Source organism: Strix uralensis, chromosome 19 (assembly GCF_047716275.1).
Source record: "Strix uralensis isolate ZFMK-TIS-50842 chromosome 19, bStrUra1, whole genome shotgun sequence".
NCBI lineage: Eukaryota > Metazoa > Chordata > Aves > Strigiformes > Strigidae > Strix > Strix uralensis.
Genome location: NC_133990.1, coordinates 6,179,076 through 6,201,519, shown reverse-complemented (window position 1 = coordinate 6,201,519; position 22,444 = coordinate 6,179,076). Strand labels below are relative to the sequence as shown.

The window sequence follows — 22,444 nt, the reverse complement described above, 5'->3', positions numbered from 1 at the left end:
GGCAGCAGGGTGCACCGGAGCCCGGACACATGATGCAGGTGGGGCTCAGCCTGCCTCGATCGCCCGGGGGGGCGGCCGGTGGCTTCCCCGTGGCCGAGCCGGCTGAGGGCCGTAACACGGGCAGCAGGCAAGGTGAGTGAGCTGCAGCCAGGGACAGCCACACGTCTTGCGCTGGGGAGGATGCAGGAGGCTCTCACTGGCCCCGCTCATGCCGGGGCCACAGCGGAAGAGAGGGGCTGGAGCAGACCCACATTTCCTTCCCCAACACGTCCTGGGGTGGGCAGAGCTGCAGCCACCAGCCAGCACTCTGGGCTGGGGCACCGACAGCCGGGTGGGCTCGGTTGATGCTCAGTACTTCGGGCAGGGCAGCATCCTCATGATGTGGGCAGCTATGAGGACAAGGGGAATCTGGGGACCACAGTGATGCAAACAGGCCTGCTGCAACCCCAGTGCTTGTTTTAGCCTGGTTTCTATGGCTAAAAGCCTGTGTGACTGTACTCAGGGTCTGACTGTCTTCAAAGCAGGGAGTCAGCAACCCGTTAAAACTGCTGCCCTTTCCCTGAACCAGAACTGAACCTGATCTGCTGGTTTTGCTGAACTTGAGCAGGGGCCAAACTGAACTGGAGAGCAGGAGCCAGAGCTGGACTCAGCCTGGGAGCAGCCCGGCTGCCTGGACCCCCTCGACGTGCCACCATGTGCTGCCACGCATGCAGCACACGGGGCCGGGACCGTGCTGTCCCTCCGTGTCCCCTTGGGGCCAGAGCTGAGAGGTTTGGCTCAGCGCAATCCATCCTAGCCTCCCCAACCCAGCTGAGCACATCCAATACAAGTACATCAGAGAATTAATGTATGAACTAACCGACTTTATCCTTGCCAATTTATCACCGCCCAGCAGAACTCACCCATGCAGAGATAACTCCCGTCTCCTTGTACAGGGTTTGGAGCTGAGCTCTTGCAACCCCAGGGAAAATGCCGCTCACTTCTCTCTAGGAGGAGCTCAAACTCTGCTCTTCCCAGCACAGGGCTGACGGCTGTCCCAGCCTTGCCTCTGTGCTGTGTGCCGGAGCCTCCCCCGAGGGTCCCCCGGGGACCTTCTGTCCCCAAGGAGCTTCCCAGACGCTCGCCAGCCCCTGCGTGCTGTCCCCTGGACGGGGTGTCTCCAGGTGCACAGGGGCATGCGGGAAACGGGGACCCTTTGGCACCCCGCAGACCATCCTTGCACCCTTGGCGAGCCCCTCTCACTGCAGCATCTTCTCCTTGCACCTTCTCTCTGACACCCGAGCGGCCGGAGGGGTGGGGAGACTGTTGCGGGAGGCAGTAAGAGGGAGGGCAAACACCTGAGGCCGGCTTTGCCCGCTCTGTCTGGGCTCGTAGCAGCCTGGTCCTGGGCTGCCAGGCCCGGACAGGACATTACCCCTCTGCCCCGCTCTGTCCTTGGGAGGGGACACAATGCAAATGGTCCCTCTTGGCCTCAGCATTCCTTGAGCCCCCACTGCCCGTGGGGTCCCTCCTCGCCCCTGCAGAGCTGGGCTGGGACTGCTGCTCATTTTCCTCGGTTGTGTAACACTGCTGTCCCACAGTCACCCCTGGGGGACAGGGACTGTGTCCCTGCTCTCTGCACCCCCCTCTCAGCAGGTCACAGGCTGGGAATTCAAGAGGTTTTTTGAGGGGTGCAGAGCCCCTCTTGGTGTGGAGAAGCAGCCCTGACACTCAGCTGGTACCTGGTCCTGCGCTTCCCTGAGTCCCTGGACAGCAGTTTCACCAGGGGGCTGAGCTGATGTGAACAGGCGAGGGCAAAGCAAGCAGCTCCAGCCAGGCAAAGCCTTCTGAAAACCTTCCCTTTGCAGGGGGGAGAATAACTATTGAAATACAAGACGTTGCTGTAAGACTACAAAGTGCCATCAGCCAGGGTGAAATGCTGAGGTGGTGAAGCGTATTGAATAAAAGGTCTTTGTCCTACAGAGATGTTTGGCTCATCCCCAGTCACTGTCGTGATCACATCCGAGGCTGACACCTGGGACATCGATGCCTCCTCTTGTCTGGGCTGTGGACAGTTTGTGGATTGGGACAGGATGCCAGACCTGGAGCAACAGGCACATATACCCCAAGACATTCTCAGCAAGCCCCTGAAGGAGCTGAAGAAGCTGGCAAGAGAAGGCTACTGGGCAACGAGCCGCGCTCTCAGAGCTCAGGTCTACCACCAGCTCATCCAGCAGGTCGCCTGCCGGCTTGTCACCCCAGATGCTCTCGTCTACAGGGACGTGGCGAATCGGCTCTTTGGGAAGCTGAGTGTGAGCTCCCACCCTTTGCCTGAGTTCCTAGAAGGATGCTCCATGCCCACGTACTGCCTCAACCTGGAAGGGGTCATGGCCTTGAAGAAGATCCTCATCTGTGTTGGCAACCTTTTCCCTGACATAACCTACAGCCCAATCCTCCCCTCTCTGGTGGCTCTGCTGTTGCACTACAGTGAAGATGAAGCTCAGTGCTTCGGGAATATCTCTCGCCTCATTGCCAGCAACGCTCCCCACACCAGCTACATTGACCAGTCCTTCCTGGCCCACCAGGCCTCCTGCATGACTTTTGGGGATCTGGCCAACAAGCACTGCCCAGCAGCTCACAAACTCATAGCCAGCACCTCTGAGAACGTCTTTGAGGTCTACTCTGAATGGCTATCATGGCTCTTTCACGACCTCCCCTTCAATTACGCCATCCGCGTCTTTGATGTTTACCTGCTGGAGGGGCAGAAGGTCCTCTACCGCATTGCTCTGGCCTTGCTGAAGCAGTACAGGCTCTCGGTGACCTCCGCTGAGCTAGAGGGGACTGACATCAAGGCAGACCTGCAGGCTTTCGTGCAGAACATTGCTGAGCACGTGACTGTTGACAAACTCCTAGAGAGAGCCTTTGGCATCCGGCTGTTCTCCCGCAAGGAAATCTGGCTTCTCCAGATGGCCAACAGGAAGGCGTTAATGGAGAGGGGCATAACCATGGCGCAAAGCAGGTAAGGAGACCTCTCTGCCAGCTCTTGGGGCTAAGCAGACAAAATATGAGTTAAAGTGGAGATACAACCCGGGGGGAGCTTCAGGTATCTCCAGTAGCTTTGGCTATGCTGGGTGCCTCACAGCCCCCCGTGGGGACCCTGTTAGGAGGCACTGTACAGTTAGAGCTAGCAACGTTAACAGAAAGCTCACAATGAAAAAAGCATGACAAACGTAAGCCATGGGGCTGCACCCCTAAAAGCAGGCGGTCACCCCAGCTTGGCAGTAATGGACGTCCTCCCTCGCACAGGCAGCCCTTCCACCTGGCCGTGGACATGCAGAACTTCAGCTCCACCATTGTAACGACTCAGGAGATGCGCATCGTCTGGTCCTGGATCCCTGAGCGCTTCTCCCTCTTCCCCCCACTGCTGCTCTTCTCCACCTCAGAAGATGGGTGCAGCCTGCAGAGGTAAAGCATCATCTGCCTCTCGGGTCAGGTGGGGTCAGGTGGGCCAGGCGTAAAACTGGGGAGAGTTTGGTGATGTAGAAAGAAGCAACATGTCCGTGGGGTACATCTGAGGTCTCCTGGGGACTCACCTGGGCTCAGTTCAAGATCTGGGCCCATGCTGGCTGTAGACAGGGCTGAGGCTCAGTCAGATGGCAATCAGCAACTCGGCACTTCACGGGGGACATGGAGCCCTGCGGATGTGCTGTGCAGGGGGACGTCCCAATGTGCCACGCCATGCCGGGCGGGCTACAGTCGGCCAGGTGCAGCCAGCACGCCATTCCCCAGGCTCCAGCTCCCTCCCAGCGGCATGCAGCATGAGGCTCAAAACTGAGCTGGAAAATGAGTTTGCCATTGACTTCCCAGGCTGTGATGCAGCAAAAGCCTTCCAGTGGGATGAGGCTGCCTCTCCATGAATGTTTCCAGGCAGGAAACACAAACCTGCTCCTCTGTAAGAGCACGGTAAGCTGAGAGGTTGCACTCGCAGAGCAGACAAAGCTCAGGGCAGGTACATCCTGCTATGGGGAAGACATCAAACCCTCTAAATGCAATTTAAGAGAGCCCAGGTGTCATGACCAATAGCCCGAATTGCAATACAAAGACCAGTGTCAGTGCTGGAGTCAACCCAGGGCCCAGCGGCACACACTGCCACGGCCATGGAGCAAAGGGTGTGGGGGGGAAGCAGGGACATCCCCGCAGCGCTCAGTGCCGGGGCGTTTTCTCTACTGAGATGCAGCTCAGTGCAGACCGGGACGGGATGCCAGGCTGTCCAGGGATGGGATGCTGCCCATGACACCCCGTTTCTCAGGGCGGTGTTTGAAGGTGGGGCTGTGATGGTAGCATCTCCATTAGCACACGAGCGTGCTCCCCCAGCCCACGAGAGGCGAGCAGTCGCCCCGTGGCACAGTGGTGCAGCCCCATCCTGGGAAGCACAACCCTGCACCTTTCCAAGGCAGCAATGTGGTGCAGAGCCCAGATTACGAAACACATTCGGATTAAAAGCAAACTCGTTTGGTAAAGTCCCCCCAGGAAGCATCCCCCCCAGCCTGGTGCCTGAGGGTAGGGTGGGGGGATTTAGTGCTTGGATTAATCTGAGCTATTACCTGCTTCACCAAGCAAAAATGATGACTCGAGAAGTCACATAAGCCAACTCCCTCTGTTCCTGCACAAACACTGAAGCTGGTCGAGCTACATGATTATGAGTTTCTGCTGCTGTCCTTCCACGAGCTCCCTCGGGCCAGCTGCCAGCACAGCGACAGGCTGAGAAGAGCCACCACCGTCCTTTACAGCCTCGTGCTCTCCGCACGCCCGGGCTCGCTGCGTGGCATTCTGCTCCTGGGTCTCAAACCCCCACCGACTCAGCCTCCTTCTTCATCTCTGCAGGTTTTACGCATGTTGTGAAGGCTACGAACCGACGGTGCTGCTCATCAAAACAACAGAGGGGGAGGTAAGTATTTCCCAGGCAGAGAAGTGGGCTGCACTGGTGCCCACGTCGGGAAGGGGACAGGGTGATTGACCCCACCGGTACTTCTTGGAGCAGCCACGGGGATGAGTGGTCTCTCTCCTGCCCTGCTCCAGGGTCTGTCCCAGCTCCCAGGAGAGGACAAACTGCACCCCCTGGCACGAAGAGCCACCTTAGTCACAGGCTGGTCTAAAGCGTGCTGCTGGGGGGGAAGAGGGGAGGAGTCAGTGAGATGGAGGGAGGCCACGAGCGATACTCTTTCATTGCAACTACAGACTAAATCATGAAGTCCTTGCTAAGCAGACTTTCCTGAAGCCAGCAGATGCTTTGCCTGAGCCAGGACTTGCTTTCAATGCACTAAATACAAGTATCTCTCTCTAATTGCAAGAGCAGCCACACAAGGGAAATGGAGGAGAAATAAGGACAGATTCTACGATACTTGAAAGTCGTGAAATAACTGCAAAAAACCCCGAGCCAGGCCTCTTCCCAGGGACTCTGAGCATGGCTCATAAACCCATATTTTATCCCTCATTCTTCATCAAACAGCAGAGGCAAGTTCTGCAAATTGTTCAGGCATCCCAAAGATTTATTGACCTACCAGTCCTGGTTTCCCGAGCCTGACACTTCAGCGTGATGCAGAGATAAACACCCTGCCACCCCCTAGGGCCTTGCGCAGACAAGAGAAGGTGACTTATAAAACCTTGTTTCCTACACATTTTAGCTCATTCTATTCCTTAGCTAGTACCAAGGACGGGCACGAGTTCCCACCTCTCAGTAGGTCCCCTGCAGCCACAGTCAAGCCAAGGACATCCACACCAGAGTCAGCCTGACTGTGTGGACCCCTGGGACTGGTTAAAAGCCTTGTAGGTAAAAAAAATAATGTTACCTGAGTCCTTGCCATTTTAAAACACGTTTTCTCTAAAGACTCATAAAACAGGCAACCACCTTGCCACCATCTGGGGGCCAGCCGAGGACAAGGGACTCCTAGACCCCCGTCCACAGCGTGTTGCAATACTGTTCACACACTTTGAGCCACGCAGTTATTCCTTTCCTTTGCCAGGAGCCGGACTGGGCTGGGGGGTGGGAGGCACAGCTCCTACTTCGGAGCCCGGGCCAGGGAACACACCAGCACAGCCGAACCGGCTCTGCTCAATCAACCAGCACGTAGCTCACTGCAATCACCTCTGCTGCAAAAGAGCAACCCCCCAAAATGTCCCAGAGCCCCCCCTTAGGCACTGAAGCTGAGCGGACTCACATCCATAGCACCAGGGACTTGTCAGTGCAGGATTTAGCGGGTGTAGCAGAATCTGGCTCCGATTCCCCCAGGGGACCTCACAGAGCCTTTGCCCTCCTGCACGCACACGCGATGGCCGGTGGTTCTGGGCCCTGCTCTGGCCCCAGGCGTCTGCCCTGCTGATGGCTCCCTGTGCTCTCTCCCAAAGGTGTGTGGGGCGTTTCTCTCCTCTGACTGGAGTGAAAGGAAAAAGAGCGGGGCAACATCGGGCTTTTTCGGGACAGGGGAGTGCTTTGTGTTCACCGTAAGTCACATTTTATTTCTGGGTTTACGCTTATGAGTTTGTTAATTACTTTTTCCTTTGCCCCTCTGACAACTCAGGGCATGGTGGCACTGAGCTGCTTCCTTACCACAATCCCACTGCTGCCCTTTGGCTCTGGCTGGAGGCAGCAACACAGAAATTGCTGTGCTGGATCAGAGCAAACACAGAAAATACTCCTGCCTTGGGTGAGCCGGCTTGCCCCGAGCCCCCAAGGCAATGTGCAGTAACCACGGGTGGGTCTTGGAGCATCCTCCCAGGACGACAGCGGGGCAGCACGTGTGGCGGGGCGGGTTTCTGCCCTGTGTGCTCAGGGCAGCTCCTGGATGGAGCGTTCCCAAATCAGCCCCAGCGTCCCTGCAGAGGGAGCAGGCCCAGTTGGTCCAAGAGATTCTGGGGGCAAAGTCCAGCATCCATCCAGTATCCCACCAGCATCCATCCAGCACCCACCCGGCAATGCGGGCCGAGCACGTCTGCCTGTCTCCAGCAGCGCCTGGCAAAGACAAAACCAACTTCTCAGTCACAGACTCCTCCAGAACAGCCCTGGCACTGCCAAGACACCTTGTCCCTTCCCTGCCCCAAGTGCAGACCTAGCACACAGCATTTGGCCCCCAACCTGCCTGGCCAGGCAGGACCGTCTTCCCCCAGTGATGGAGAGATGTCCCAAAGGACAGAGCTCACCACGTGTCTCCTGCTTTCCAGGTGCGCCCCGAGACAGAGAGGTATGAGTGGGTGTTCATCAAGAAGCCAGAACTGGCCAAAGCCGTGCCACGCTCACGGCAGCGGTCGCCTTCCCCCTCTCCCGCATCCGTCCTCAGCTCCTCCCCGGAGGGCCGCAGCACCAGCTTGAACCGTCTCACCGTGCCCACACCGCAGAGGAAAGGCCGTCTCTCCCCGTTTCTGGCCATCAGGCATTTCCTTCTGCCTTCCAAAACAGCCTCCATGTTCATGTCTGGGTCACGGGAAGGGATCGTTATCGGTAATTACTGAATGGTGGGCACCCACCCACCAACACGTCCCTGCTTCGGCTGGAAGGGGCTCTACTCCAGATTATAATTCTGTAGAGGCAAAGACCTCCTGGTTTACGATATAAATTTAAAGTCTGGGAGATGAAGTCAGCCCCCTCTTCCTCAAATAAGCAGGAGAGTGCAAAACTGCACAAAGGCAAGGATGCTTCTTCTGAGCGCCCCGGAGGGGCTCTTCCAGCCGAGGGGGAGCACCACAGACCAAAACCTCCTGGCGAGGTTTGCACCCTTGGGGCTGGCGTGTCCTTTCCCAGTCCTTCCCTCTGCTCTGTGAGGGATGCGGAGGAGCAGCAGGTGGGATCAGCCCGAGGAAGGGCCGGGCACGGTCCCTCGGAGCAGACATGCCAGCTGCCTGCCCACGCTGCCGTCTGCCCGGTCAGGCTTGGGCACAGGGTTGAATCTTTGTGCCCCACCACTGCCGGGGAGGGTTCAGGAATGCCTGCAGCACAGCCTCTGCCTGCCTTTCAGCACTCGGGAGCAGGTTGAGGGCAAGCCTGGCTGCGGGTATGCAAGGAGCTTTTCCTTGTTCTCCAGCTCTCTAAGCAGTTTAATAATTCAGTTTGTGCTGCCAGGGCAACCTCTCGCGCTGGCTGCCGTGTGCCAGCTGCCCTGCAGAGAGCTCTCCAGGGGCTCTGCCTCCGCGCTGACATCCCGATTAGCAGGGAAGGCAGCTCAGGGCAGCCCCAGCCCAGCTCTGCGCTGTGGCCAAAGGAAGGAAAGCAGAGAGATGAGCACAATCCTGAGAGACCTCCGTGGCTGGGCCTGCCTGAGCAGCGAGGTGGGGCGAGCAAATCCCAACCGTCTCGCTTGCTTTTGCAGGTGGAGGGGGAGGCCAAGCTCTGTCCCTCGACGCCAACCTGCTCTGGGGGCGCACGGAGCACTGCGAGACCTTCGACAATCCTCCGCTCTGCCAGGAGAACTTCAAGGTGCAGCTCTTGGAAGTGTGGGGCTTTCAGAACGCCTAGGTGCCGTGGGGGACAGCCCCTCCCAGACCACTGCTGCGGTGTCAGCTGGCAGTGCAGAGCACCTCCACTCGCCATCCTCCCCTCCACGGTCAGCCGTGGTGGCGGTGTGGAGAGAGGGGCAATGCGGCGCCAGGAACGGGACTGCGGGCGCTGCCTTCGGGGACATTTGAGGTCCCCTCCTGCAGTTTAGACCCAGCCTGCTCCACCCAGTCTGTCCCAGTTTAGGATGCTGGAGGGGAGGTGAGCCACTCCGGTGTTTCTCACACCTCCCTGGCCTGTTTGCAGCTTGGGGCTCAACAGCAAACCAGTGGTACCACAGCACAGGCAGATTTTATAGAAATTAGGCAAAACCCAACACCGAGGTACAAAGCTCACCAGAAACACTCTCAGGCCCCGCTTGCCGGTGGTCCCAAGCCCAGCACCACCCTTCAGTGCAGAATTTTGTAGCCTCTGCGGGTTACCGTGACTCCCCTGGGATCACACACTGATCACCGTCCAGCACAGCGCGAGACACTTTTTGTCCATGGCTGAAACTGCTGATCAGTGTCAGCAAAGTCCCACCTGGTGTTTATACACCGGCAGCCAACGAGAACCCCCCAGCTGTGCACCTGCCTTGTCATTTTTGTATTAAATTGGAGATCTATATTCGCTGCAAAGGGCTGATGATGTAAGACCGCGAGCAGTGAATACATATGAGCCTTAACCAACGTGCCCTGACTACCTGGGGTCAGGACAACGGGAGACGTGACATTTTAAAACACAAAATGTGAACGTGTACGTGTAGCTCGGTCAGACAAGGCAACCCTCGCAGGAGGGCTGTAGACCATAGAGATATCATTCTGGCTGCAGGATGAGAACATCTCCCACATCCAAATATACTTTCCACTTGTGGTTTTACCTTTCATATATCCCCCTTTCCGAGCTGTTCAGAGCAGGAGGTATGGTTGCCTCGTTGCTTCCAGTGATGGCAGCAGGACGCAGGCAGGAGCCGGCGATGGCAGCAAGCTCACACAGTGTCAGTCATGCAGCAGACCTAGGAACAGCTTGTAGCCTTCAAAGGGCACCCAGGGAGGACGTGGAGGTGAGACGCAGCCCTCCGTGCCCCCGCGCCTGGCTTTCGCCCACGGAGCTCACATGAAACAACACCACAGAATTACCCCTTCCCTTCAATTAAAAAGCTCTGCTAGGGTGTCCTCGGTATTTCTTTCCTCCCGTGATCACGTACTGGGCTTCTGTCCGGCTGAAAAGGACAAAAAGGCCATTGAATGACTCGAGCGTGTCCAGAGAAGGGCAACGGAGCTGGTGCAGGGTCTGGAGCACAGGTCTGATGGGGAGCGGCTGAGGGAACTGGGGGGGTTTAGTGTGGAGAAGAGGAGGCTGAGGGGAGACCTCATGGCCCTCTACAACTCCCTGAAAGGAGGGTGCAGAGAGGGGGGATGAGTCTCTTGAGCCAAGGAACCAGCGCCAGGACAAGAGGGAATGGCCTCAAGTTGCACCACGGAAGGTTTAGACTAGATATTAGGAAGGATTTCTTTGCAGAAGGGGTTGTGGGGCGTTGGAATGGGCTGCCCAGGGAGGTGGTGGAGTCCCCATCCCTGGAGGGGTTGAAGAGTCGGGTTGACCCAGCGCTGAGGGATCTGGTGGAGTTGGGAACTGTTAATGTTGGATTGATGGTTGGACTGGATGATCTTCAAGGTCCTTTCCAACCTAGACGATTCTGTGATTCTGTGAAAGCTTCCCACAGCAGCCCCTCTGCCCTCCCAAGAGGCTGTTTCACCTCTCTGCCCAGAGATGCACAGGACGCACGAGACGCCTGGCAATGCAAAGCCCTGCGTTAGCAACCCGGCCTGACCTCCTCGCAGACTATTTCCTTGTAAAGGGCGAGCAGGACTGGCTAATGTATTAAAACACCAGGGGCTGGGGTTGCATCGTGCAGGCCATGGGTGTCTCTGAGGCGGTGGCAGAGCCTGCGAGGCCCTTTGAGGCCGAGCCTGCGCTCCCGCCATTAGAGCCGCGCGTCACCATGGCTGTCAGGGCACTGACTGCCTTCGCCGCCTGGAATCTGATGCGTGCCTCTGCCATTTCTGAAAGGGACGCTGCAGTCCTTTCTTCTTACGCTTTATTTCATTACTGAATGTTATTGATTACTTGTAATTTAGTGGGAAATAACCACTTCTCAATTTTTAGTGATCAATAAAATTTTATTAGCAAGCGGCGAGTGAGCAAAACAGCGCTGGGTGTGCCGGGAGTCTCTGCTCTACCAGCACACACCTCACAGGACAGAACTGAGTCCCTCTGCAGTGTGGGCTTCATCCATATTCATGATGGGCGTACCCTGAGGGGGCTGCAAAGTTGTAAACAACTTTCGCGGGCTTTTCTCCGGTTTTCGCGGGCTTTTCTCAGGTTTCCATCACAGAAGGGGGGATGACTCAGCACAGGGGTTTTTGTAGTGGCTTGAAGATGGGGGCCATTTTAGCTCCCTTCTAACAACTGATTTTAACAACTATATACATATATCTTATTTCTTATTTACATAAGAGAATTACAAAACTGTTCGGCCACAACATCCTGACTACAACTTCTTTTTCCCCTTGAGATTTGAATAACAAATACCATATATGTTTTATTACACTGAATAAAGTTCAAAGCTCTTGGAGAATAAAAAAAAAAAAAAAACCAAAACCACGCAGGGGAAGCGGAGGGGACGTATAATGGGATATAAAGAGATCTGCATCCGTGTCCTGCCATCACTCGCCCGCAGCGGGGCCAGCAGAGACCCAAGCGCTGCTCTGAGGGTCGCAGCGGCCCCGGTGAGGCCGCCGGGAGCGGGGTGAAGGGCAGCACCACCCGCCGCCGCCGCCCCGGCCCAGCCCCGTCGGGCGGCGGCCGAGCCCCCTCCCCGCCGCCCCGGGCAGCCGAGCCCGCAGCGCCCCCAGCGCCCCCGAGGGCAGGCGCCAGGCCCGGCGCGGACCCCTCCGGCGGGGCCTTTCCCGCTCCGGCCCACGCGGCAGCGGCCCGGGCCCGCCTCAGGGCCCGGCGCCCGCCACCGCCCCCTGCCGGCCGTGGGCGTGGTTGCCGCTGGCGCCGCGTGCCCAGAGCGGGGAGATGGCGGCGGCGGCGGTAGCAGAAGTGGGGCAGCTCGAGCTGCGGGCGGCCATCGGTTTCAACGGTAGTGCGGGGGGCAGGGGCACCGGGGGGCAACTGAGGGGGGGCTGGGGCACTACTGAGGGCAATTGAGGGGGTCAGGGGCACCGGGGGGGGGGGCAACTGAGGGGGGCTGGGGCACCAGGGGGGCAACTGAGGGGGTCTGGGGCACCACAGGGACAGCTGGGGGGTCTAGCGCACCAGAGAAAGGGCAACTGAAGGGGTCTGGGGCACCATAGAGGGCAACTGAGGGGGTCTGGGGCACCACAGGGGCAACCGAGGGGGGCTGAGGCACCACAGGGGCAGATGGGGTGTCTGGGGCATCGTGGAGATGTGGGAGTGGGGTCTGAGGGCGCTGTGGGTCAGCTGTGGGTCACGGGGTGCCAGCAGACAGGCTGAGGGGAGGGCAGGGCACCATGGGGGCAGCTGTGGGGCAGCTATGGGTCTCGGCTGGGGCCGTGGTACTGTGGGGTGGGCCAGGAGCTGGGGGTGCGCAGGGTCCCTTCTGCCCCCCTCGCCGCCTCCTCGTTCTCCCCTTGCCCGACATCTTGAGAGACAGATGCAAAGTTAAGAGCAGGAAAAGTTTGATGGAATAGTAGGATTTTTAATTTTTTTTTTGTAATTACCCAGCTTACTAGAATGAGAAGAGTTTAATTTCAAAATAAAACCAACTCGTTGCATAAAATGCTGTCGTAAACACTCCTGTGACCCAGGGATGGGGGCTAGGCACCAGGGTTTCTCCAGCCAACTGCCTTCTTGGGAAATTTGTGGCTTTGCAGCTATTTTGAGGCAGGTCATGGCAACGTGGACTGGTGATGTGGCCCCCATAAATCAGCAGGTGCTGCTGGAGAACCCTCTGTGCTGAAGGGCTCAGACCTCCGGGCCAGTGAAATCCGGTAGCTGTAGGAAGCACAGCGCGGTCCAAAACGTGTAAAGGTGACCCTGGAGTTTTGCACAGGGTTGTTCTGTTGAAGGGTTTTGGGGGGAACTGGAAAGCTCTTGGTTTTGCTCTCCTTGTGAGATAAACCTTGGGGAACAAACGACTTCCCCTTAGGGAGTGCGATAAGCGAGGCCATCGGCAAGGAGGTGTTGGGGAGAGGTCAGCCTGCTCTGGGGACTGCGTGCTTCAGGCAGAGGAAGAGAGTTTGCCTGCAGCCCCCAGAAGCCTTAAAACCAGCAGATCTTTCACTCCTTTCTCTTGCAGGGCATGTACCCTGTGGCCTGACCTGCCACCCCGATAAGGAGCACATTCTCTATCCCCTGGGATGTACTGTGGTTATTCAAGAGCTGGACAGTAAGAAGCAGACGTTCTTGCGTGGTCACACCAATAATGTCTCCTGCGTCGTCGTGTCCAGGAATGGGCTGTACGTTGCTTCTGGACAAGTCACTTCCATGGGCTTCAAGGTGGATAATGCTCTATTTTTAACTGCATAATATTGACCAAAGAAATTGGAGTTGGCTTGCCAGTGGTGGGAACACCTTTTGTTTATTTTTTCTTTTGTTGGAAAACAACAAAAGAGGGAGGATGTTGCAGAAAATGGGAAACTGTGGCTAGTCCATTGCTGGATGTGCCTTTATGTTTTTGTAAAGTATTATGCCTTCTTCCTAAGACTGGGATAACTAGATTGAGCAGTCTCTTAATTATGGTCCTTTTTATCCGAAGTGTGTGCATGTGGCAGCCTAAATCTCATTATACATTAATTAATAGATGGTGCATTTAAAGTGGTACCTGAGTTCCAGAGCTGCCTAGCACTTTCAAAAGCCCTTGACAGGTACTTCCCTGCATTTTTAGACCTCTGAAGTTCTTTATGGTTTAATTTTTGCCTATTTGAAAAGACCCTGAGACATCTGGAAGGAATCAAGTATTAGTGGTTTCAGGGTAAATTTTGATTCTGAAATGAAGTAAAGCTATTCAAGCAGTAAGCTGGAATAATGCTTCTTACAGCACCTGATTTGAAGCTGTTTTGTGTCAGTGGAGCGCTGGGCTGGATAGAAGCTAACCTCAGGCTGGGCTCCTTCTAACAGCTTTCCTGCCAGAGAAAGTTTTTATACCTAATCCTGTGTGTTATACCTAATGCTCTGGCTTTGACCCCTCTGCTTTGCACCTCAGGCAGACATCATTCTGTGGGATTTCCAGAGGAGGGAGTTACTTGCTCGGCTGTCACTTCACGAGGGTAAAATTGAAGGACTAGCGTTCTCTGCAAACAGCCTTTATCTCCTGTCACTGGGAGGCCAGGATGATGGCAGGTAACGATTTCTGCTTCTGGCCACACGATTTCCAACAAGGTGTAGGGCTTTGAAGAATGGGCTTAGGGACTACTCGCTCCTCCCTCTTCTGGCAGTCTGACCCTTGCTCCTGCTGGACGTCTCTCCTCAGCCATCCCGCTCTGTCTGATGGAAGCCGGGTGGGGACCGTGGGCAGGGCACAGGGCATGGGGAAGGATGAAGGCAGCAGCTAATTCTTAAGCTGGTGTCATCACCCAGAAACCCCACGAAGCCTGCGCAGTTGTGTGGCTTAATGCACTGCCCTGACAAAGTATAAATTTCACTGAGGGCTTGCTTTGACACACAGACAAGTAAGAGTGGAATAAAAGGTTATTTTAAATCAGATTTTATGCATGGCCTAAGACGTGATTTGAGTCTTGCTCAGCAGAAGGGATCTAAGAAATACACACACCCTTGCTTTAGGAGCAGGGGATGTAAACTGCAATTCCACACATTTGTGATAAGCTTTTCTTGGGTGAAATCTCTACAAAGTGACTTTTATGTGTATCCTGGTGGGAACAGACTGCTGGAAAATAAGTTTCGTCTTGCTTTTGTTTTTGAGTAATATCAAAAAGTGACACTGTTTAAAGCCCCTCCTTCTCCTGCAGCGTGGTTGTGTGGCACGTTGATAAGAGAGAGGCTGTCTGCAGGAGCCCTGCCTCGGGAGGCAGCACGGGGAATGCGACCATCGTGGTGTGCTCCAGCCGCAGAGATGGGATGTTTATTACCGCTGGAAAGTAAGGCTTTATTTAGATGAAAGACCTATTTCCTTTTACAAAGAGTCTTTACTCAAATACAAGGAAACTTAAGCAACTGTGTGCTTGTGTTTTTTCTTTTTGCTCTGAATGGACCCACGAATATCCATCAGCTTGTCCCTTTAAGGCATTTCTGCTTGTTCTACATATAACAATATGCTTTCAAAGCAGCACACAAGGATCCACGTGCGTCACTTCTGTTCCTGATAGCAGGATTTTGTACTCAGCATTCCCCATGCAGTGTTTGAAATATTTAGTTGCCAGTGTTTACACAAGAAAAGCAGTCAATGAGTGGCTCTGAACAATGGTTAATTAATGTAGAAACAATGATATCTTGCAGGTTGTTGGATCATCTCCTATCCTCACCAGAAGTGATGTACAATTGGTCACTGGCTTGTAACAAAAGTGGGTACAAAAAGTCACATTTTGCATGGATTTGAGACAGCCCCCGTATATTTAGCCTGACGTGTAAATGTGTTCAGGACCTGCACCTCTCTTTAAATCAGGGAAGGCTTCCGATGCTCTTTGCTGCAGTTGCACTTATGAGTGCCGGTCTTTGCAATTTTAGCACTTTGTTAAATGTAAGGGCAGCTGTGTGTAAAGATTTTATATTGGCTCCTATGTTGTCAATTAAATTCTGATAGAAAACAGTTGAAAGTGTCCTCTACTGTTCATTTCCCACTGTAGCAACTAAGATTTCCACAGTATGTGGAAATGAAGTGTCAAGGTTGTTACATACTCCTCCATAATCCTTGTATATGTTTTTGATGAACCTTTAAGATTTTTGATTTACCTGAAAATGTCTTTTCCACTGTCTCTTACAGTAACTGAGACTTGCTTCTGGCCTCTCTGATACTGTTCTTTTCCTTCTTATTAAAATTTCAGAATAATGTAGCCTTGTAAAGGCTTTTTTAATTCTTCTAGTAGTGAAAAAACTTGGATGTTTCTGCATATATGGAGCTGATCCCACTATATTCATTCTTATAGTGGGACCATTCGAGAATGGGAACTGGATTTAGCAGATAGGAGAATCCACCCGACCGAATGCCAGACAGGGCACCTGAGAAGAGTGATCATGTGTGTTAAGGTAAGTTTCAGCCAAATGATTTGGCTAAACCAATAAACTCTCTACGGACTGCAGAAAACCCACAAACTTTTATGGGAAGCACAACCCTGCACCTTTCCAAGGCAGCAATGTGGTGCAGAGCCCAGATTACGAAACACATTCGGATTAAAAGCAAACTCGTTTGGTAAAGTCCCCCCAGGAAGCATCCCCCCCAGCCTGGTGCCTGAGGGTAGGGTGGGGGGATTTAGTGCTTGGATTAATCTGAGCTATTACCTGCTTCACCAAGCAAAAATGATGACTCGAGAAGTCACATAAGCCAACTCCCTCTGTTCCTGCACAAACACTGAAGCTGGTCGAGCTACATGATTATGAGTTTCTGCTGCTGTCCTTCCACGAGCTCCCTCGGGCCAGCTGCCAGCACAGCGACAGGCTGAGAAGAGCCACCACCGTCCTTTACAGCCTCGTGCTCTCCGCACGCCCGGGCTCGCTGCGTGGCATTCTGCTCCTGGGTCTCAAACCCCCACCGACTCAGCCTCCTTCTTCATCTCTGCAGGTTTTACGCATGTTGTGAAGGCTACGAACCGACGGTGCTGCTCATCAAAACAACAGAGGGGGAGGTAAGTATTTCCCAGGCAGAGAAGTGGGCTGCACTGGTGCCCACGTCGGGAAGGGGACAGGGTGATTGACCCCACCGGTACTTCTTGGAGCAGCCACGGGGATGAGTGGTCTCTCTCCTGCCCTGCTCCAGGGTCTGTCCCAGCTCCCAGGAGAGGACAAACTGCACCCCCTGGCACGAAGAGCCACCTTAGTCACAGGCTGGTCTAAAGCGTGCTGCTGGGGGGGAAGAGGGGAGGAGTCAGTGAGATGGAGGGAGGCCACGAGCGATACTCTTTCATTGCAACTACAGACTAAATCATGAAGTCCTTGCTAAGCAGACTTTCCTGAAGCCAGCAGATGCTTTGCCTGAGCCAGGACTTGCTTTCAATGCACTAAATACAAGTATCTCTCTCTAATTGCAAGAGCAGCCACACAAGGGAAATGGAGGAGAAATAAGGACAGATTCTACGATACTTGAAAGTCGTGAAATAACTGCAAAAAACCCCGAGCCAGGCCTCTTCCCAGGGACTCTGAGCATGGCTCATAAACCCATATTTTATCCCTCATTCTTCATCAAACAGCAGAGGCAAGTTCTGCAAATTGTTCAGGCATCCCAAAGATTTATTGACCTACCAGTCCTGGTTTCCCGAGCCTGACACTTCAGCGTGATGCAGAGATAAACACCCTGCCACCCCCTAGGGCCTTGCGCAGACAAGAGAAGGTGACTTATAAAACCTTGTTTCCTACACATTTTAGCTCATTCTATTCCTTAGCTAGTACCAAGGACGGGCACGAGTTCCCACCTCTCAGTAGGTCCCCTGCAGCCACAGTCAAGCCAAGGACATCCACACCAGAGTCAGCCTGACTGTGTGGACCCCTGGGACTGGTTAAAAGCCTTGTAGGTAAAAAAAATAGTGTTACCTGAGTCCTTGCCATTTTAAAACACGTTTTCTCTAAAGACTCATAAAACAGGCAACCACCTTGCCACCATCTGGGGGCCAGCCGAGGACAAGGGACTCCTAGACCCCCGTCCACAGCGTGTTGCAATACTGTTCACACACTTTGAGCCACGCAGTTATTCCTTTCCTTTGCCAGGAGCCGGACTGGGCTGGGGGGTGGGAGGCACAGCTCCTACTTCGGAGCCCGGGCCAGGGAACACACCAGCACAGCCGAACCGGCTCTGCTCAATCAACCAGCACGTAGCTCACTGCAATCACCTCTGCTGCAAAAGAGCAACCCCCCAAAATGTCCCAGAGCCCCCCCTTAGGCACTGAAGCTGAGCGGACTCACATCCATAGCACCAGGGACTTGTCAGTGCAGGATTTAGCGGGTGTAGCAGAATCTGGCTCCGATTCCCCCAGGGGACCTCACAGATCCTTTGCCCTCCTGCACGCACACGCGATGGCCGGTGGTTCTGGGCCCTGCTCTGGCCCCAGGCGTCTGCCCTGCTGATGGCTCCCTGTGCTCTCTCCCAAAGGTGTGTGGGGCGTTTCTCTCCTCTGACTGGAGTGAAAGGAAAAAGAGCGGGGCAACATCGGGCTTTTTCGGGACAGGGGAGTGCTTTGTGTTCACCGTAAGTCACATTTTATTTCTGGGTTTACGCTTATGAGTTTGTTAATTACTTTTTCCTTTGCCCCTCTGACAACTCAGGGCATGGTGGCACTGAGCTGCTTCCTTACCACAATCCCACTGCTGCCCTTTGGCTCTGGCTGGAGGCAGCAACACAGAAATTGCTGTGCTGGATCAGAGCAAACACAGAAAATACTCCTGCCTTGGGTGAGCCGGCTTGCCCCGAGCCCCCAAGGCAATGTGCAGTAACCACGGGTGGGTCTTGGAGCATCCTCCCAGGACGACAGCGGGGCAGCACGTGTGGCGGGGCGGGTTTCTGCCCTGTGTGCTCAGGGCAGCTCCTGGATGGAGCGTTCCCAAATCAGCCCCAGCGTCCCTGCAGAGGGAGCAGGCCCAGTTGGTCCAAGAGATTCTGGGGGCAAAGTCCAGCATCCATCCAGTATCCCACCAGCATCCATCCAGCACCCACCCGGCAATGCGGGCCGAGCACGTCTGCCTGTCTCCAGCAGCGCCTGGCAAAGACAAAACCAACTTCTCAGTCACAGACTCCTCCAGAACAGCCCTGGCACTGCCAAGACACCTTGTCCCTTCCCTGCCCCAAGTGCAGACCTAGCACACAGCATTTGGCCCCCAACCTGCCTGGCCAGGCAGGACCGTCTTCCCCCAGTGATGGAGAGATGTCCCAAAGGACAGAGCTCACCACGTGTCTCCTGCTTTCCAGGTGCGCCCCGAGACAGAGAGGTATGAGTGGGTGTTCATCAAGAAGCCAGAACTGGCCAAAGCCGTGCCACGCTCACGGCAGCGGTCGCCTTCCCCCTCTCCCGCATCCGTCCTCAGCTCCTCCCCGGAGGGCCGCAGCACCAGCTTGAACCGTCTCACCGTGCCCACACCGCAGAGGAAAGGCCGTCTCTCCCCGTTTCTGGCCATCAGGCATTTCCTTCTGCCTTCCAAAACAGCCTCCATGTTCATGTCTGGGTCACGGGAAGGGATCGTTATCGGTAATTACTGAATGGTGGGCACCCACCCACCAACACGTCCCTGCTTCGGCTGGAAGGGGCTCTACTCCAGATTATAATTCTGTAGAGGCAAAGACCTCCTGGTTTACGATATAAATTTAAAGTCTGGGAGATGAAGTCAGCCCCCTCTTCCTCAAATAAGCAGGAGAGTGCAAAACTGCACAAAGGCAAGGATGCTTCTTCTGAGCGCCCCGGAGGGGCTCTTCCAGCCGAGGGGGAGCACCACAGACCAAAACCTCCTGGCGAGGTTTGCACCCTTGGGGCTGGCGTGTCCTTTCCCAGTCCTTCCCTCTGCTCTGTGAGGGATGCGGAGGAGCAGCAGGTGGGATCAGCCCGAGGAAGGGCCGGGCACGGTCCCTCGGAGCAGACATGCCAGCTGCCTGCCCACGCTGCCGTCTGCCCGGTCAGGCTTGGGCACAGGGTTGAATCTTTGTGCCCCACCACTGCCGGGGAGGGTTCAGGAATGCCTGCAGCACAGCCTCTGCCTGCCTTTCAGCACTCGGGAGCAGGTTGAGGGCAAGCCTGGCTGCGGGTATGCAAGGAGCTTTTCCTTGTTCTCCAGCTCTCTAAGCAGTTTAATAATTCAGTTTGTGCTGCCAGGGCAACCTCTCGCGCTGGCTGCCGTGTGCCAGCTGCCCTGCAGAGAGCTCTCCAGGGGCTCTGCCTCCGCGCTGACATCCCGATTAGCAGGGAAGGCAGCTCAGGGCAGCCCCAGCCCAGCTCTGCGCTGTGGCCAAAGGAAGGAAAGCAGAGAGATGAGCACAATCCTGAGAGACCTCCGTGGCTGGGCCTGCCTGAGCAGCGAGGTGGGGCGAGCAAATCCCAACCGTCTCGCTTGCTTTTGCAGGTGGAGGGGGAGGCCAAGCTCTGTCCCTCGACGCCAACCTGCTCTGGGGGCGCACGGAGCACTGCGAGACCTTCGACAATCCTCCGCTCTGCCAGGAGAACTTCAAGGTGCAGCTCTTGGAAGTGTGGGGCTTTCAGAACGCCTAGGTGCCGTGGGGGACAGCCCCTCCCAGACCACTGCTGCGGTGTCAGCTGGCAGTGCAGAGCACCTCCACTCGCCATCCTCCCCTCCACGGTCAGCCGTGGTGGCGGTGTGGAGAGAGGGGCAATGCGGCGCCAGGAACGGGACTGCGGGCGCTGCCTTCGGGGACATTTGAGGTCCCCTCCTGCAGTTTAGACCCAGCCTGCTCCACCCAGTCTGTCCCAGTTTAGGATGCTGGAGGGGAGGTGAGCCACTCCGGTGTTTCTCACACCTCCCTGGCCTGTTTGCAGCTTGGGGCTCAACAGCAAACCAGTGGTACCACAGCACAGGCAGATTTTATAGAAATTAGGCAAAACCCAACACCGAGGTACAAAGCTCACCAGAAACACTCTCAGGCCCCGCTTGCCGGTGGTCCCAAGCCCAGCACCACCCTTCAGTGCAGAATTTTGTAGCCTCTGCGGGTTACCGTGACTCCCCTGGGATCACACACTGATCACCGTCCAGCACAGCGCGAGACACTTTTTGTCCATGGCTGAAACTGCTGATCAGTGTCAGCAAAGTCCCACCTGGTGTTTATACACCGGCAGCCAACGAGAACCCCCCAGCTGTGCACCTGCCTTGTCATTTTTGTATTAAATTGGAGATCTATATTCGCTGCAAAGGGCTGATGATGTAAGACCGCGAGCAGTGAATACATATGAGCCTTAACCAACGTGCCCTGACTACCTGGGGTCAGGACAACGGGAGACGTGACATTTTAAAACACAAAATGTGAACGTGTACGTGTAGCTCGGTCAGACAAGGCAACCCTCGCAGGAGGGCTGTAGACCATAGAGATATCATTCTGGCTGCAGGATGAGAACATCTCCCACATCCAAATATACTTTCCACTTGTGGTTTTACCTTTCATATATCCCCCTTTCCGAGCTGTTCAGAGCAGGAGGTATGGTTGCCTCGTTGCTTCCAGTGATGGCAGCAGGACGCAGGCAGGAGCCGGCGATGGCAGCAAGCTCACACAGTGTCAGTCATGCAGCAGACCTAGGAACAGCTTGTAGCCTTCAAAGGGCACCCAGGGAGGACGTGGAGGTGAGACGCAGCCCTCCGTGCCCCCGCGCCTGGCTTTCGCCCACGGAGCTCACATGAAACAACACCACAGAATTACCCCTTCCCTTCAATTAAAAAGCTCTGCTAGGGTGTCCTCGGTATTTCTTTCCTCCCGTGATCACGTACTGGGCTTCTGTCCGGCTGAAAAGGACAAAAAGGCCATTGAATGACTCGAGCGTGTCCAGAGAAGGGCAACGGAGCTGGTGCAGGGTCTGGAGCACAGGTCTGATGGGGAGCGGCTGAGGGAACTGGGGGGGTTTAGTGTGGAGAAGAGGAGGCTGAGGGGAGACCTCCTGGCCCTGTACAACTCCCTGAAAGGAGGGTGCAGAGAGGGGGGATGAGTCTCTTGAGCCAAGGAACCAGCGCCAGGACAAGAGGGAATGGCCTCAAGTTGCACCACGGAAGGTTTAGACTAGATATTAGGAAGGATTTCTTTGCAGAAGGGGTTGTGGGGCGTTGGAATGGGCTGCCCAGGGAGGTGGTGGAGTCCCCATCCCTGGAGGGGTTGAAGAGTCGGGTTGACCCAGCGCTGAGGGATCTGGTGGAGTTGGGAACTGTTAATGTTGGATTGATGGTTGGACTGGATGATCTTCAAGGTCCTTTCCAACCTAGACGATTCTGTGATTCTGTGAAAGCTTCCCACAGCAGCCCCTCTGCCCTCCCAAGAGGCTGTTTCACCTCTCTGCCCAGAGATGCACAGGACGCACGAGACGCCTGGCAATGCAAAGCCCTGCGTTAGCAACCCGGCCTGACCTCCTCGCAGACTATTTCCTTGTAAAGGGCGAGCAGGACTGGCTAATGTATTAAAACACCAGGGGCTGGGGTTGCATCGTGCAGGCCATGGGTGTCTCTGAGGCGGTGGCAGAGCCTGCGAGGCCCTTTGAGGCCGAGCCTGCGCTCCCGCCATTAGAGCCGCGCGTCACCATGGCTGTCAGGGCACTGACTGCCTTCGCCGCCTGGAATCTGATGCGTGCCTCTGCCATTTCTGAAAGGGACGCTGCAGTCCTTTCTTCTTACGCTTTATTTCATTACTGAATGTTATTGATTACTTGTAATTTAGTGGGAAATAACCACTTCTCAATTTTTAGTGATCAATAAAATTTTATTAGCAAGCGGCGAGTGAGCAAAACAGCGCTGGGTGTGCCGGGAGTCTCTGCTCTACCAGCACACACCTCACAGGACAGAACTGAGTCCCTCTGCAGTGTGGGCTTCATCCATATTCATGATGGGCGTACCCTGAGGGGGCTGCAAAGTTGTAAACAACTTTCGCGGGCTTTTCTCCGGTTTTCGCGGGCTTTTCTCAGGTTTCCATCACAGAAGGGGGGATGACTCAGCACAGGGGTTTTTGTAGTGGCTTGACGATGGGGGCCATTTTAGCTCCCTTCTAACAACTGATTTTAACAACTATATACATATATCTTATTTCTTATTTACATAAGAGAATTACAAAACTGT

At 55.2% G+C, this 22,444-nt stretch overlaps 2 protein-coding genes across 2 annotated transcripts; both read left to right on the top strand.

Annotated features, from left to right (window-relative positions):
* Nucleotides 1–10: 10 nt before the first annotated feature.
* Nucleotides 11–10,715, top strand: LOC141952123 (TBC1 domain family member 24-like). Its single transcript, XM_074889190.1, has 7 exons — nucleotides 11–132; nucleotides 1,963–2,998; nucleotides 3,286–3,444; nucleotides 4,864–4,927; nucleotides 6,385–6,480; nucleotides 7,198–7,474; nucleotides 8,340–10,715. Exons 1-7 carry the CDS (start codon nucleotides 30–32, stop codon nucleotides 8,483–8,485), a joined length of 1,881 nt encoding a protein of 626 aa, XP_074745291.1. The 5' UTR covers nucleotides 11–29; the 3' UTR covers nucleotides 8,486–10,715.
* A 481-nt stretch (nucleotides 10,716–11,196) lies between these two features.
* On the top strand, nucleotides 11,197–21,079 carry LOC141952065 (uncharacterized). The gene is made up of 9 exons (XM_074889089.1): nucleotides 11,197–11,295; nucleotides 11,516–11,654; nucleotides 12,834–13,033; nucleotides 13,740–13,876; nucleotides 14,503–14,631; nucleotides 16,269–16,332; nucleotides 17,790–17,885; nucleotides 18,603–18,879; nucleotides 19,745–21,079. The coding sequence occupies exons 1-9, from the start codon at nucleotides 11,197–11,199 to the stop codon at nucleotides 19,888–19,890; spliced, it is 1,287 nt and encodes a 428-aa protein (XP_074745190.1). The 3' UTR covers nucleotides 19,891–21,079.
* Nucleotides 21,080–22,444: the final 1,365 nt, after the last annotated feature.

Excerpts from the sequence above, each read along its gene's own strand:
- LOC141952123 (XM_074889190.1), top strand. The coding sequence starts at position 30 with ATGATGCAGGTGGGGCTCAGCCTGCCTCGATCGCCCGGGGGGGCGGCC. Across the intron at positions 2,999-3,285 it reads ATAACCATGGCGCAAAGCAG|GCAGCCCTTCCACCTGGCCG; the intron begins GTAAGGAGACCT and ends TCCCTCGCACAG. Across the intron at positions 4,928-6,384 it reads TCAAAACAACAGAGGGGGAG|GTGTGTGGGGCGTTTCTCTC; the intron begins GTAAGTATTTCC and ends TCTCTCCCAAAG.
- LOC141952065 (XM_074889089.1), top strand. The coding sequence starts at position 11,197 with ATGGGATATAAAGAGATCTGCATCCGTGTCCTGCCATCACTCGCCCGC. Across the intron at positions 13,877-14,502 it reads GGAGGCCAGGATGATGGCAG|CGTGGTTGTGTGGCACGTTG; the intron begins GTAACGATTTCT and ends CTTCTCCTGCAG. Across the intron at positions 17,886-18,602 it reads GGGAGTGCTTTGTGTTCACC|GTGCGCCCCGAGACAGAGAG; the intron begins GTAAGTCACATT and ends CCTGCTTTCCAG.